Source organism: Caloenas nicobarica, chromosome 6 (assembly GCF_036013445.1).
Source record: "Caloenas nicobarica isolate bCalNic1 chromosome 6, bCalNic1.hap1, whole genome shotgun sequence".
Classification (NCBI taxonomy): domain Eukaryota; kingdom Metazoa; phylum Chordata; class Aves; order Columbiformes; family Columbidae; genus Caloenas; species Caloenas nicobarica.
In genome coordinates, this window is record NC_088250.1 from 25,600,329 (window position 1) to 25,616,238 (window position 15,910).

Below are 15,910 nucleotides of genomic sequence, written 5' to 3' on the forward strand. Positions count from 1 at the left end.
TCACTCACTGGCCAGTGTGACCCCCAGTTTTGAGGGAAGAGGCTGGATCTGAGCAGTCAGCCTCTGCGGGATGGCTGGGCACAGGGTTTGAGATGCTAAAGCAGGATGGCTGAGCACAGGGTCTGAGATGCTAACAGCAGCACGTGGCTCTGGGAGCCTCTCTGAATCATTAGAGACCCCTGTGGCCACAGGATCAACCCTTCACTTCTGGAAACATTTGTGCAAGTCTGGGGTTCCATCAAGGAAGTGCCTGTTTGTGCTGAAATTCAGCCCCTTTGTACCCCCACATGCTCTCAGCTTCACCCCTGGCCCCGCAGGGCAGAGCAGTGACCTAATGGTTTGGGTTTGGCCTGGAACCAGCTTCCCCCAGCCCTGCCAAGATGACACAGCCCCTGAAGCAAGGACATCAACATGGGGCTGGTTCTGGTGAAGCTGATTTTGGGACTCTGAAATGGGGACTGGGGAGGGGAGAAGAGAGGCTCTGGCTGGCTTGTTCTGTGGGTCAGTTCACATTCTGACCCCTGGTTCCATGGCATTGGGAAGGAGGCACAGAACCTGCCTGCTTCTCGATTGTGTTTCAGGCACCTGTTGCTCTACCAGCACATCCAGGACTTCTGTTCCTGGGAGGAAGAAAACCAGGTGACAGGGAAAAGGCTACAAGATTGCAGACAGCTGGCCAAATCCCTCCCTCAGCTATGCACAGCCCCTCCTGCTGGAAGGAGAGGAGAGTAGTCACCTCCAAGATGGATTTCTGCACCTCACACTGGGCTGGCACGGCTGCAGAAATTCGCGTTGAGGTTAACATCAAGCTCTTTAGAAGATACTCTGTAACCAGCCAAAGCCTCTCATCTGCGCCTCCCATGCAGGACTGCAGGAGAGACAGTCATGCCCACCCAGGAATTATGTCCACACAGATCCAAGACTTGGCACTACAGGGCAAGTGCTGTGGCACCCGCCCCAGGGAGAGGCCCTTTGGGGGCACCCCCAGGCTGCCGCACAGGGAAGGCGACTCCCACCCAGGAGTCCTGGCAGCTTATGGCAATCCCAGCACAAGGCACATGCTGCAGCAGCACCCGAGTCTGAGGAGCAGCAAGAGCTGATCCCTTCTCCCTGCAGTAAGGCTGGCAGCTCTGACTCTCCATGTGTTTTAATAAAAAAACAAGGCCTTGAAGGGGTAGAGGTGAACAGAGACCTGGCCTGCATGGCTGGGCAGCTCCACAGCATCCCTGGGATGGTCAAGTCCTTGTCCCAGTCCTCTCAGCATGGCAGGGGAAAGCTGGCCCCTGGTCACAGCAGGATGGAGCGTACGTTTGCAATAGCTCCTTCAGGGTCTGTCTTGTAGAGCATGAAGTGGCCCTGCACCTGAGCAGCACTGATCTGCTTGGAGACCTCCAGCGCCTGCTCCGCAAACCGCTGGGCCGCAGCTGAGGGCTGCTCGGGGTAGAAGCGCTGGAACATGCAGGCAAGCTGCCAGCAGGAGCAGTGGCCCACGTACTGCTTGAGATCCACACGGCCGGGCCGCACCAGCGCTGGGTCCAGCCTGTTGAGAGACACAGGGGTGCCTTGAACAGCTGATCAAAGTGTCTCTGCAGGGTGGGTCCTGCAGAAAGCCCCCCACCACACTACCACAGCAAATGTCCTATCTACAAGGTCCTCTGCACTGTGGGATGGTAAAGGTGGGGGAGAGGTTTGTCCCTGGGGAGTTGAGCAGGAAATCAACCCAAAAGAAATAAGAGAGCTGGGGAAGGGCTGGCTCCAGAGGAGGACCCTGCACATCTCTGTCCCACGAGCAACCTCTGAACAACCCTTCAGGCCAGCTCGGTCTGAGCCAAGCCTGCCACACGGCAGTGTCTGACCAAGTGCCGTGAGCCCAGCTGCATCCTGCCAACCCAATGGGCTGTGCCTGGGGCCAGCACTTCACTCAGAGCGTGGCTGTAACCCCAAAATCCACAGATGCCCTTGGGCAGGAAGCTGGTACCTCTCCTCAAGGGCACAACCATGGTCTGCACAGTAAGGAAGAATTTGAGGGACCAGCAAAGGGGATTTTGATTAGTGATCAAGGAATTTGCATCCCAAGGGAGGATTTGGGAAACATGAACCCTGAGTTCTCACACAGGAAGGTGCAAACAGCCCTCCATATAGGTCATCAAAAGGGAGCAAGGTTTTCCCATGCCACCCTCCCTGTTCTCTTCCAGAGGGCAGCTCTGACCTGTCCACGTAGTTGGTGGTCATGAAGACAATCCTGGCCTCTGTGGAGGCCACGCCATCCAGCGCGTTGAGGAGGCCGCTGAAGGTCAGGCGTCCCATGCCTTGGTACACAGCTGGGTCTGGGGACAGAGGTGTCTGAGATTGTGTCCATCAGCCACTCACCCTGTGCAGTCTTGCAGGCCACCTCCCTATCACCTCAGGCTTAAGCCAAGCTCCCTGCTCTCTCCTTGCCCCACGGCTGCCCCTCTGCCTTTCTCTGGCTGACCGCATTCACCTCCCCTGCACACCCACACCCCTCAGAGCCCAAAAAGAGAATGAAGGGAAAAGCCACCTCCTCCCTCATGCTGAAAATAGCTGGGCAGGAGAAATGTCTTTGCCTGAGGATAAAGGACTGAATTGCCCTTTACGTGGCTTAGCCAAAACTGGGTGAGGTCCAGCTTAGGCCCCAAAGCCCCAGAGAGCTGCCCACTCCCAGTCTCTGCTGGTGCAGCAGCTCAGCCTGAAGTCCAAACCTTTCCCCAGCACAGCCGGCAAACCCCTCTCCTGCTGCTGGCCTGGAAATGGGGGCACCGCTCACTCTCAGCAGCGAGGTCTCGGCTGACAAAGGCAGCATCTACATCCTCCAGCAGGATGATGCTCTGCTGCGGAGCCACACTCAGAAGGTGATTGAGCCGGTCATCGGAGAGGCTGTGGTCGCTGAGGCTCAGCAGGCAGATACTGTACTCCAGCTCCCCGGCCAGGGCTGTGCTGGGAAGGACACAAATCACAAGGGAGAATCAGTGAGAAAGCCCAGAGCAGAGTAAGCACTGGATCTCCCTGCCCAGCAGCAGGGGAGAGGGCAGCAGCATCCCCTCCTGGTGGATATCAGGTGTGGGGGCGGGTGGGAGCCCTTGCTCAGCCTGTTGTGCCAAGGAAGAGCGCAGAGGGCTCGTCACCCTGACCTGTGACGGTGCCAGCAACACGAATGTTGACACCAGGCACTGTGCGGGGGACACAGCCCACTCCTGCATTTCAAACCCAAACTCACCCACACCCTCACCAGAGACTGTTGCACCCCAGAGCAGGCAGCTGGCTCTAAAACTGCTGTTGCCGGCTGGTGATACTCACATGAAGCTGCTTTTCCCACAGCCGGGAGGCCCATACAGCAAGTAGCCTCTGCGGTAGGGGATTCCTAGGAAGACAGTGTGCCTTTAGGAACCGGCTGGGTGTCTCTGAACTCTCCCCCAGAGCCGTGGGGCTGTGCTGAACACACACAGAGGATACGCCAGGGGAAGGCAAGCAGCACGGGAGTATCCCTCTGCAGCTGTCTCCAGAGAGGACCACAACATCCCACCCAACATCAGCATTGCAGGAGCAATGAACTCCATGGCTTATCATGGTTTTCAGAACTGGACTAAACCGAGGGGAGTTTGTCCTGTTGCAGACACAGGTCTGACCTCTGAACCCGGGCTGGCTCATTTGTGGGATATGCCCAAGGCCATGCCCCACAGCCATGGCTGTGGGGGCGTAAGGAGCCGCACTGGGCACGGTATGGAGCACACCGCTGTGCCAGAGCCTTGCCTCTCTCGCTGTACCACTTGGCGTTGTCGATGAATTCCTTCACGTCCTGGACCAGCCTCTCCGACACACCTTCCTCAAGCACCACCGAGCTGAGAGGCCGCCGGCGGCGGGGGAAGCCGAACTGTCGCCATTCTGCTCCCATGGCCGTGTACATGATCGTCTTCCCCTCTTGCTGCTGCAGCGCCAGCTCCCGGGCTGCAGAGAGAGGCAGAAGGGACAGCTGACAGGGAGCAGGATCTCCCATGAAGCCCCAGGTGTCCCCAGGGAGCTGGCCGTTCCCAGCAGGACCCCACACAGCTCCCCTGCAGACCTTCCCGGAGGATATTGAAGAAGATCTCCCGGTCAGTGCCCAGCGCAGTGAAGGTGACGGACTCCCAGGGGGTCCCCGTGTGCAGATCAATCATCTGCCTCTCCCGGTTGCGCTCGATGTGAATCCACTTCCTGTGATACCTGGGGTGGGAAGACGGGGTTAGGGGACAGTGGCCCAGCCCAGGTCACACATCAAGGAGAACACTCATCTCGGGTAAAGAAATCAGTTCACACTAATAGATACTGACACCTCTCACTATTTTGAATCTCCTGCCCTAACCCAGACCCAAGGAAGAGGCAGGATCCTCTCTGCTGCCTCCACAGGCCCCACAGGTTGGAGTCTCCTTGCCAAAACAAGGGTCAGACCCCAGACTGCTTTCCCCTGCTGTCCCTTACCAGATGAAATGGTTCCCAGGGCTGGGAACGAAGTCAAACTTGGTGCTGACACGCCCGCTTTCATGCTGCAGGTACGACGTCTCGACACTGAGGTGCTGAGTGTGCTTGGCATGGTGGGAGATCCAGTTCAGCAGCCAGTGGTAGCTCTTATCGCTACCCGGCACCTCCAAGGTGATCATATAATGGCGCCTGAAAGCCACCAGCCCAAACTGGGCCCCTTTCCGGGCTAATGCCAAGGCCGTGCCCACCCCAACGAGGCCGAACCCAGCCCCAAAGTAGGGGTTGTCCTTCAGCGCTAACACAAAGTCAGAAAAGGGCATTGTGCGGGGTTAAGTGTCTTCTTTCCACAGCATCGTCTTTGAGCTCTGGAAACAAACCTGTATAGAAAGAGAAAGACTGAATGGCAGTGGGGGACACAATGGATCACTCGCATTGCTTGGCCTTTATCATGACCTGTTCTCAAGGCGAAAGGCAGCCTGGCACATTTAGATGCTCCACATCCATGCTTATCATATTACCAGGGGTTCAGACAACTGCTGGAGCCTCCACCTCCTCTGCAGCCTCTGGGCAACACAGGCAGGAGGGGGCCAGGGCTGAGGCTCTCAGGCAAGCACAGGAGCATCTGTTGCTTCTTCAGCCATGACAACAAGCCCAAAGTTTTACACAATCCTGTTCTAACAGCTAGAAATCATGAGCACTGCAATTATTTAAGGTTTATTGTTTGAAAAAGCTGAAGCACATCCCCAGGCTGAGCCAAGAGCCAGTTCTTTGCTGCTGTGAACAGGTGCACGGCTGTGGTGGGAGCAGCACCTCCATGTCTGGAGAAGCACAGAACCACACGCAGGGGCTGGAAGTTCCTCCAGCTCCCTCAGCAGGAGCCAGACACCGGAGGTGACAGGAACCTCCCCCGGCAGCCCCACACACACTCTGCTCCCTGCGGCACGATCCCGCCGCCCCCAGGACAGGGTCTGACCCCACAGCCAGGCTCCTGCCCAGGCCGGGACGTCCCCAGGCCCACGGCCTTCCCCGCCGCCGCCGAGCTCCGGCCCCGCGGCAGGAGCCCACCCTCCCTGCAGGAGACCCGGCCCCACACCGGCCTTCCCCACAGCAGGGGCCCGGGCCCACCCCTGCTCCTCTCGCCCCTACGGCGGTCCCGCCTCCGGCAGGAGCTCCCCGTGCCCGTGCCCGTGCCCGTGCCGGTACCTGCCCCAGCCGCGCCGCCCACCTCCGCGCACGGCCGCTCTGACCCGCGCCGCGCCGCCCTCTATGGCCCGACCCTCACTTCCGCTCCGCGCCGCTTCCGGCCGGCTGCCGGCTCGCACCATAGAGCGGTGCCGGGGCGGGCGGCGGGGCAGGGTAGAGCGGTCGCGCGAGCCGCACAAAGGGCGACGCTCCCTCCCGCCCGGTGCGCGCCACCGAGATGTGCCGGGGCCCAGCTTGAACCCCGGCCTGGGCGACGGGGACAGGCCGAGGCTGCGGTGCGAGGGGACCGGGACGGGTCCGGCCGTGCGGGGACTCATGGTAGGCACCTTCTCGCTGAGGGATGGGACTGGGGGCTGGGCTTGGGCACCCTTTCGCCCGGGTGTGGGTCCGCCCAGGCCCGGGGAGCAGGCCCTGGCTGTTGGGCTCAGGGAAAGGCCCCTGGGCGTCTTTTGGGGGTGGTACTGGGTCCCTGTGCCCCCATCTCCCCCATGACAGGGAGTTTTGCCAGCGCCCACTTCGGGCACGGCAGCTGGTGCTGAGATACCCCGGTTCACACCCTGCCTGGGGACGGCACCGCGGGCTCGACCCCAAAATCCTGTGGGAACCCTGGATGTCTGGGTTCTCCCTTATTTCAAGCACTTTCTCCTGTTTCAGAGTGAGAGGCCCTCCTGCCCAGCACCAAGCCCCTGCCCGGTGGCAGTGAGTGCAGAAGTGGCAGTGGCCAAGGGCACCAGCAGGGAAATGGAGGTTCTTTGCTCAGAGCTGCTCCTGCCCACACCAGGAGAGGCAGGAGCTGTGGGAAGTCCTGGCGTGGCCAGCACCAGCCTGGCCGGGACACCCCCGCTGACTGCCAGCCAGGACCTGCTGCTGGCAGAGGCGTCAGTGCCTGGGGAAGGGGCTCCTGCAGAAGGAAGCAACGTGGAAATATTCATTGAGGCTGTGGCTGGCAACGTGACACTGAGCAACACCGTCAATGCCACAGGTATGGGGTGCAGGGAGGGTAGTGCGAGCCCCTTGGCACCCAGCAGAGGGAGAGATGGCCAGCCCCAGCACCCTGGGGACACCACAGTGCCCTCGTGTCTCTGAACCTGTGTGTGTCATGAGCCTGGTGCCACTATTCAGTGCAGACCTGGAACGAGCTGGGTGTGTGGATGGGGAGGGACGACTGTGGGAGCCTCAGGCTGGGTGAGCGGGTTGCTCTAAGTTGTCAGTAGGGACCAGGCAGAGATCACCACCCTGGGTTGCTTCCCCTCCGTATGCTTTTCAATCAGGTCCAGTGTGGGTGCATCCTGCTGGGAATGGGGCCGAGCTGGCCTTGGGTCTCTGGGTGCCTTGAAAGCGCTAAGGGGCAGACCTGGTCCCCACAGTTGCCTGGGAGATGGTATTCCCTCTCGGATAGAACCATGCATCCTGGGGTACCCTGGGCAGGGGGAGGGCTGTGGCTCTCCAAACTGTAATCGTGGCAACAGGGGTTTACCCTCCTTGTCCGGAGCTGGACCTGAACCACCAGTCCCAAGCTCTGGGCCTGACAAAAGCTCTTTCTAACACTCACCTCTTGGTCTTGCAGAGGTGCTGGTCAAAGTGGTGGAGCTGTATTTCTGTGAGAGGTGCGGCCAGAGCTTCCCAGAGGCCTCCTTGCTGTCTCAGCACCAGTGCCTGCTGCTGGCCCCCCCGGGGCACTTGGAGCTCCCTGGGGCACTGTCGGCTTCTGCTAGCAAGGGCCAGAGCGAGCTGGGGGGCTCAAAGCTGCCCAGAGCAGGCACACAGGAGGCCTCTGCTCTTGAGCGCCTGCTGTGCCCCATCTGCCAAGAGACGTTCACGCAGCCCAGCGAACTCAAGGAGCACTTCAAGTCCCACCGCATCGCACCAGGAGCCTTGCCCTGCCCTGCCAAGGGCTGCTGCTTTGCCACAGAGGACCGCAAGCAACTGCGCAGCCACCTGCGCCGCCTGCACGGGGCCTCCCCTGTGTCCTGTGCCTACCGTGCCTGCCCCCTGCTCTTCCCCAGCCGCCCAGCCATGGAGCAGCATCACCGCACACATTTCCCATTCCACTGTGGCCGCTGTGACTTTGTCACGGCCAACGCCAAGCTCTTCTGGCAGCACAGGAAGGGTCACGCTGTGGAGCCCCTGGCTGAGAATCCCACGACAGGCAGCCTCCCTCGCTCAGCCCCCCACAGCCTCAAGCAGCCCTGTGTCCTGCTGTCAGGTACGGCTTGGGAGGTGATTGAGGCCTGTGGGTGCTGCTGAGACTGGCCGTGTCTGCACGTCCCATTTACAACTGGGAGGAGTGGGGGATGAGGCTGTGCTTCTGGAGGGATCTCTGCAGCTTTCCTTCCTCCCTGTGGCACAATTTATGAGCCACATCTCGGGCAGGAGGTTTTTTTGCACGTGTGTGGGCAATTGGGCTGGTTCCCTCTCACCTGGAGCATGATGATCTCTGTCTTTCCCACTGAAGGAGTAGAAGGGGAGGACGAGGCAGGGAACTGCCACCCTGGCTGGGAAGCCACCGCAGCAGAAGCCAGGCTGGCAAAGCCTGCAGGCACTGGAAAGGGCTGCTTGGAGGGACAGAAAGCGTCAACTGGAGAAGGGGACTTGGACAGCGGTGGGGATGAGTCACCAGAGGAAGATGGTGAGAGCCCCTGCGAAGGCAAGGCCAAAGAGGACAGGAAGGCGAATCCCGAGAAAGCCAGGGTGCCACAGACACAGCACTTCAGAGGTAGGATATGGGGCACTGTGGGGCTGTACTGGGAGCTGCTTGGCCTTTGATTTACAAACAGGCAGCTCAGTCTTGACACTGGTAATGGAACATGGGCCGGGCTGGTGGGACGTGGGAGTGCTGTGCCAGCCAGCAGCCTCGTGTCTCCTGCATGTACCAGTGCACTGTTCCCCCTCCCCTGCCCTCCACCCAAGGAAACACGTCCTTCTTCTCCTCTTTTCTGTCCTCAGCTGCTGTCAAGCTCAGGCAAAAGTCTGGCAGGCTTTGGGGAGTGGGGCCCAGGGGCAGGCCTGACTTAGGCCGCACTGGATCATCTTTGCCAGTGTTGAGCTGGAATGAGCCCACCTGAACCATGTTGGTGGCTTGGGGTGGGGACAGTCCCTCCAAGTAAGTGGCTGCTGGGTGACCATGTATATGATAAGCCTTCCCTGTGGCACAGATGGATCGGAGAGAAACATCTGCCTGTGCAGCTCTTCTCTGTCTCTCCCCTGCTGACGGCTTCTCCTCTGTTGTTCTCACAGGGAATGTCATGGAGGGCTCTGAGTACCTCTACAAAACCCACATGTGCCCTGAGTGCAAGCGGTGCTTCAAGAAGCGGACACACCTGGTGGAACACCTCCACTTGCACTTCCCTGACCCTAGCCTGCAGTGCCCCAACTGCCACAAGTACTTCACCAGCAAAAGCAAGCTGAAAATCCACATGATGCGGGAGACAGGCGAGAAGGCCCACCACTGCCCGCTCTGCCACTACAGCTCGGTGGAGAAGAACGCCCTCAACCGCCACATGGCCAGCATGCATGAGGACATCTCCAACTTCTATTCTGATGTCTACTCCTGCCCTGTCTGCAAGGAGAAGTTTCGGCTTAGCCAGGCCCTCAAAGAGCACTTGAAGACTCACAAAGCCGAGCCTAAGAGGCTGAGCTGCTTCCAGGCGGGCTGTGACTACTGTGCAGAGGACCGGAAGGAGTTTGTCCGTCACCTCAAGGACGCTCATGGCATCAAAGCAGTGGAGTGCAAGTACCACGCCTGCTCGCTGCTCTTCGGCACAGCCGAGGCCATGGAGGCTCACCGAAAAACCCACTACGCCTTCCACTGCCAGCAGTGCGACTTCATCTGCTCCAACAAGCACGTTTTCCGCAAGCACAAGAAGCAGGGGCACCCGGGCAGCGAGCAGCTCCAGTGCAGCTTCTGCCCCTACGCCACCTTCAACCCCGTGGAGTTTCACGACCACGTGGGCAAGATGCACGCCAACGAGAAGATCCACAAGTGCAGCGAGTGTGCTTTCGCCACTGCGCACAAGAGGGTGCTCATCCGGCACATGATGCTGCACACTGGTGGGTGTCCGCTGGGATGGGGGTGGATCCTGTCCTGGTTTTGGGTGGGCAGGGAGGGCTGGGTCAGGGCTCCTGGGTCCCGTCACTGGCTCTGCCAGCCTGATGTTGCTTGGCTGAAGTTGTGGCCTGCCCACATCCCTGCTGTTACCCACAGCTCCTGCTGAGCTGGTTTCCCCATGGGGGAGGCAGCTTGTGCTGCCTGCTCTGGCTGTCACACTGAGGACATTCCTGTGTCACCTGCAGGAGAGAAGCCTCACAAGTGTGAGCTCTGTGACTTCACGTGCCGGGACGTGAGCTACCTGTCCAAGCACATGCTGACCCACTCCAATGACAAGAACTTCATGTGCACCGAGTGCGGGTACATCACCAAGTGGAAGCACTACCTGAACGTCCACATGCGCAAGCACACTGGAGATCTCCGGTATGACCCTGGGCTTCCCTGGCCTGGCAACGTAGTCAGGGCTCCCCAAATCCTGCCCCAGGGGTCTGCTGCTGTGGGCTGCAGCGTGTGCCAGACCCTCTCATGCCTGGGGCATGGCTCCAACCTGTATTGTCTGGCACATAAAAAATGCAGCCCTTGAGCTTGCTGGTTGTGCCAGCATGGTGCTGCAGAGGCAAAATTATCTTTGCTGTGTCTGCATAGTAAAGGAGGTGTGTTACCGCATCAGCACAGATCTGAGCTCAGGCTCAGGCTCATGGGCTCTGCTGCTGTTAATGGGCCAAGGCCAGCTTAGCCACCTCCCATCCCCAGGCTGGCAGTGTAAAGCACCAACAGTGCCAAGGGCTGCAGCAAGGGGGAATTGCCTGCGGTAAGACCTGCCAGGATGGCAAAGGTCAGATCTGGCAAATGAAGCAGTACTCCTTCCCCACATGTCTGGGGTGGGGAAGCAGAGCTCAGCCTGCCTGGCAGGGCTCAGCCTGTCGCAGTTCCTGGCACTGCCTGACCAATCCTTCTTTCCCCGCAGGTACCAATGCAACCAGTGCTCATACCGGTGTCACCGTGCCGACCAGCTGAGCAGCCACAAGCTACGGCACCAGGGCAAAAGTCTGATCTGCGAGGTGTGCGGCTTTGCCTGCAAGCGCAAGTACGAGCTGCAGAAGCATATGCAGGCCAAGCACTCACAGAACTACCAGGTGCCCATCTTCCAGTGCCAGTACTGCACCTACCAGACCAAGTACAAGCAGGCGCTGCTGAATCACGAGAACTGCAAGCATACCAAGCAGAAGGAATTTCGCTGCGCCCTCTGCTCCTACTGCACCTTCAGCAACACCAGCCTCTTCTTCCACAAGCGCAAGATTCACGGCTACGTCCCTGGCGACAAGGACTGGCTGGAAAACTATGCCAGCAAGGAGCTGGAGGTCAGCTCATCTGAGGCGCTCCTCAGCTGCGAGCTTGGTGCAGCCCTGCGTGCGGGTGCCAACTCCCCCCTTGCCAGCAAGGAGCAATGGGCAAAAGCGAAGCTGTCCCAGCTGGAGTCCCAGAGGGAGGAGGGCTACCAGCGAGCGTTCTTGGTGCCTCTCCTCGGGCAGGGTGCTGCTCTGCCGGAGGGTGGTGGTGAGGTGGAGAGAGGTGTGGGCAAAGTGGAGCAGAGCGGTCCCCCCACTGGTGAGGCCCTGGGGGATGACTGTGTGCAAGGAGATGCTGCCACAGGCTCGACTGAGCTTGCTCCTTCCGGAGACATGGCGGAGAGCTGCGCATTGGACTTGGAGGCACTGAACGCCTCATCTGACCCCCTCCTGGAGCATTTGACTGGAGAATCCTGCGTAACACAGCTGAAGAGTGTGGAAATACTGTCCTGCAAGGAGCCTCCCGCAGCCTACGAGGTGCTGGGCTCCCGGGAAGACCTTGGGTTGGAGGACAATGACAATACGCTCGAAGACATCCCAAACTTTGAGGAAGAAGAAGCAAATGTACACGAGGATGAGGCGGTGAGGCTGGTCAACAGGGCATCAGCAGAAGACAGCCAGGGAAAAGACTTGCAAAGTCAGACCATGGGTCAGGTCGAGGGGTCATGCTCAGACCACCACAAGCTGGTGGCAGAGACAGAGATGAGAGAGACCAGCCAAGCTGAGCTGCCAGAGGCTTGGCTCAGCGTGCTGAAGGCGGCCGAGCAGAACCACTCGCCTGTCCCAGAGGATGCAGCTGCCTCTGATGACAATGCCAGAGGTGGCTCGGAGTCGGTGCTGAAGGCGCTGCGGAAGCAGGACAAGGAGCAGGCGGAGACGCTGGTGCTGGAGGGCAGGGTGCAGATGCTGGTGGTGCAGTCAGAGAGCCAGATCTTTAAGTGCGAGAAGTGCTCGTACATCACGCGGAAGGAGAAGTCCATGTCCCTGCACTCCAAAGCCAGCTGCCAGAGCCGCCGGGCCCCGCTCCTGTGCCATGAGTGCGGCGCCAGCTTTAAGCAGCAAAGAGGGCTCAACACCCATCTCCTCAAGAAGTGCCCGATCCTCCTCAAGAAGAACAAGATCCCCAAACCAGCTGGTCAGGAGCCACCTGGGTTGTACCAACCTGCTGACCAGCCCAGTGGTAATGGTGCAGAAACAGCAGAGAGTGACAGGGGAGGCTTAGAGGTGTCTGGGCATGCTGATAGCCCCTGGGAGGCTGAACTGATGCCTGATAAAATGCAGGCAGTAGGCAGTTCCTTGGCTGGGGAAGAGACCTTGGGCTGTCCTGCCCCTGAAAAATTGCTGCTGGGTGACAGCACAGAGGTGGCAGAAGAGCCTCTCCAGCAAGGGGATGGGGCTGAGTCAGGTGGAGCCACTCGTCCTCCTTCCCAGCCTGGGAAACCCTTGGAAAAATACCGGCTGGAGGGAGGGAAGTTGCACTGCAACGCCTGCTCCTTTGTGTGCTCCCGTGTCTCCACCATCACCTCCCACGTGGAGGACGGTTGCCGGAGCCTGGAGCAGTTCTGGTGCTCCCTGTGCCCCGAGGCCTTCCGCTCCCAGCGCGCACTCAAGAGCCACCATGCTGGGAAGCACACTGTGTATCCCACAGAGAACAGACCCCAAAGCACTGAGCTCCCCAAAGGGGATGGGGCCAGCGCTGAGACAGGCCAGCCCAGCGAGCCCCCGCTGGATGCAGCCCCCCCAAAATCCACGCTGCCCAAGAGAAGGCGTTTCTCCTGCCCCACCTGCCCCTTCACCTGCCACCAGGAACGGGCCATGAAGACACACAAGAAGAGGGGCTGCATGTCACTGGGTGAGTTTCGCTGCACCTCCTGCTCCTTCACCTCCAAGGCAGCCAAAGCCCTGCGGCTGCACCGCCGGCTGCACCGCAAGCACTACAGCAAGCGGCCGCAGCTGCAGTGCCGCCAGTGCAAGTTCACCTGCAAGCAGGCCCGCTGCCTGCGGCAGCACGTCCGGATCAAGCATGAGGGGGTAAAGCCCCACAAGTGCCACTACTGCGAGTTCAGCACCACACGGCGCTACCGGCTGGAGGCTCATCAGTCCCTGCACACCGGCATTGGACGCATCACCTGTGGCATCTGCAGCCAGACCTTCGGCACCAACTCCAAGCTGCGCATCCACCGCCTGCGGGTGCACGAGAAGACGCCCACCCACTTCTGCCCACTCTGCGACTACAGCAGCTACCTGCAGAATGACATCACCCGCCACGTCAACAGCTGCCACCGCGGCGAGCTCAACTTCGGCTGCTCTTGCTGCGAGGCTCGCTTCAGCTCTGAGACAGCCCTCAAGCAGCACGTCCTGCGGCGACATGAGGAGAAGGTGTCCTACAGCTGCCCGCGCTGCGGCTTCATGTGCCACAGCGAGGCCACACTCAAGTGCCACCTGCAGAAGCAGCACCCGCACCTGGAGTGCAGCACCTGCAAGGAGACCTTCCCCACCCGGGAGGCACTGGAGGAGCACAAGACGCAGCATTTCAGCCACCGCTGTGAGCTGTGCAGCTTTGCAGCCAAGGAGCGGCAGCAGCTGGTGCGGCATTACGTGGAGAGCCATGAGCCAGCCACTCCCCAGGACAAACCCCTGCGGTGCCCGTTCTGCGACTTTGCCTGTTGCCACCAGCTCGTCTTCGACCAGCACATGAAGGGCCACGGGGGCACCCGCGTGTACAAGTGCTCGGACTGTGCATACACCACCAAGAACAGGCAGAAGATCACTTGGCACATCCGCATCCACACTGGCGAGAAACCCTACAAGTGCCACCTCTGTAAATACGCCTGTGCCGACCCCTCACGTCTCAAGGTGAGAGCCTTGCTTGGGGGTAGGGGCTGTGTCCTACTGCATCTACATGGGCTGGGGGGAGAATCCAGACACAGGGGTTTGGGCAAGAAGAAACTCCCAAGGGGAGGTTTTGTTTTCTGTCCTGTGGCTTGTACAGGAATAGGAGGCGAGTGAATAAAACTCATATAGGTACGATATGTTTCTTCCCTGCTGCTGCAGATCAAGGGGAAGGGGGATTTGTAGCAAAGCAAGAAGAGCAGGTGGCCAAGTTCACTCTTCTTCCTGCTGACTTCTCTAGTGTCCTCTGGGTGCAGCCTTGCACCATTCAAAGCCACATTTGGCTGCCTGCTGGCTTGCAGCATGCCCTGTGACACCAGTTAGACACAGTGAAGGGAAAGCTCAGCTTCCCTGCTAGCAAAGCCAGACCCTGCCCTCGTTTCTGTAGGTGATTAGCATCCTCATGCACAGTAAAGGGCATTTTCTAGAGCAGGTGGGTCAGGTGTCAGGTAATGGAGGGGAAAATTGTCTGGTTTTGCTAAAAGAAATATTGACTCTTTTAATAGCCAGGCTGAGCTGGAGCCCTCTGGGGCTGCCTGGGCAAGGCAGTGAAATATGCTCAGCTTAGGGCTAGCTCTGTTGGGCTGGGTGTTAACCCGGTCTTTGCCCTAGATACCAAACTGGGGAGAAAAGCCTGATCCATGCACAGGCTGGGACAGAGCAAGCTTAGCAGTACGGGGGTCTGATCCTGACCCCACTGCAGGTCCCCCTGCTCATAGTCTGTCAGCCAAGTAGACAGCCCTCCCTGTCCCATGCAGTTTGGGATGTCAGAGCTGTCTTTGAGCCCCTCACTGGCATCCCAGAGCCCTGCACATTCCCAGGGCAGGGACATGGCCTCATCCTGACCCTGCCTTCTTGCCCTCTGCCCAGTACCACATGCGGATCCACAAGGAGGAGCGAAAATACCTCTGCCCTGACTGTGGCTACAAGTGCAAGTGGGTGAACCAGCTCAAGTACCACATGACGAAGCACACGGGTGAGTGCTGCTCACTGGGGACGGGACTGGGATGGGCATTGGAGCTGCACAGACTGCAGCTTTGGGCTTCTTTTGCCAGCAGTGGCCCAGCTGGAGGCAGGGGAGGAAAATTGGAAATTTAGGGTGCCTGCTGGCAGGCTGCACCTTCCCAACGCTGAGGATAGTGTGTAGGGGGGTCCCTGGAGACTGATGCCATTATGGGGCAGGCAAGACCCACAGGAGAGAATGCACTGTACCCTCATCTCAGCCCCTTCCCCATCGCTGCAGGTCTGAAGCCGTACCGCTGTGACGAGTGCGAGTACCGCACCAACCGGGCGGACGCCCTGCGGGTGCACAAGGAGACGCGCCACCGGGATGCCCGCTCCTTCATCTGCGAGCAGTGCGGCAAGGCCTTCAAGACTCGCTTCCTCCTCAAGACCCACCTGAAGAAGCACAGCGAGGAGAAGCCTTATGTCTGCAACGCCTGCGGGCGGGCTTTCCGCTGGGCAGCCGGCCTGCGCCACCACTATCTGACCCACACTAACGAGCACCCCTTCTTCTGCCGCTACTGCCCCTACAAGGCCAAGCAGAAGTTCCAGGTCATCAAACACATCCAGCGGCATCACCCCGAGCGCGGGGCTGGTGACCCCAGCCAGGGGGTGGGCAAGGACCCCAGCACGGCCACTGTGCACCTCCACGCCGTGCAGAGGGAGAGCCGGGCCAGCGAGCCCCCCGGGACGGAGCAGAAAGGCCCTGCAGAGAAGGACAGTGCTTCACAGTGAGGCCAAATCCTGACTTCAAGGCCTGCTGCAGAGGTGTACGTGTGTGTACAGGCATATATGTATATAGGATGTAAAATATGTGGTTGTATAAAAGGAATCTCTCAGCTCCTTTTAATCCTTTTTCTTTGGGCTATTTGGACCTCAGTGTGAGCTATGGGGTGGGTGCCTGCAGCGTGAGAAGCCCAGCTCCCCATCTGTCCCTAGCACC

At 59.6% G+C, this 15,910-nt stretch overlaps 2 protein-coding genes across 3 annotated transcripts; one reads left to right on the forward strand and one right to left on the reverse strand.

Annotated features, from left to right (window-relative positions):
* Nucleotides 1–1,131: 1,131 nt before the first annotated feature.
* LOC135990295 (mitochondrial chaperone BCS1) lies at nt 1,132–5,755 on the reverse strand. 2 transcript variants are annotated; one of them, XM_065637867.1, is made up of 8 exons: nt 5,677–5,755; nt 4,474–4,850; nt 4,079–4,218; nt 3,769–3,963; nt 3,316–3,379; nt 2,786–2,955; nt 2,210–2,327; nt 1,132–1,540 (listed from the first exon to the last, which is right to left on the reverse strand). In XM_065637867.1, the coding sequence occupies exons 2-8, from the start codon at nt 4,791–4,793 to the stop codon at nt 1,288–1,290; spliced, it is 1,260 nt and encodes a 419-aa protein (XP_065493939.1). In that variant the 5' UTR covers nt 4,794–4,850; nt 5,677–5,755; the 3' UTR covers nt 1,132–1,287. The 2 variants fall into 2 exon arrangements, with proteins under 2 accessions (XP_065493939.1, XP_065493941.1); XM_065637869.1 differs by having other exon boundaries at nt 5,699–5,749.
* Nucleotides 5,756–5,850: 95 nt separating this feature from the next.
* Nucleotides 5,851–15,777, forward strand: ZNF142 (zinc finger protein 142). The gene is made up of 9 exons (XM_065638254.1): nt 5,851–5,994; nt 6,331–6,658; nt 7,244–7,882; nt 8,132–8,392; nt 8,914–9,726; nt 9,970–10,147; nt 10,692–13,929; nt 14,836–14,941; nt 15,209–15,777. The coding sequence occupies exons 1-9, from the start codon at nt 5,992–5,994 to the stop codon at nt 15,700–15,702; spliced, it is 6,060 nt and encodes a 2,019-aa protein (XP_065494326.1). The 5' UTR covers nt 5,851–5,991; the 3' UTR covers nt 15,703–15,777.
* The last annotated feature ends 133 nt before the right edge of the window (nt 15,778–15,910 follow it).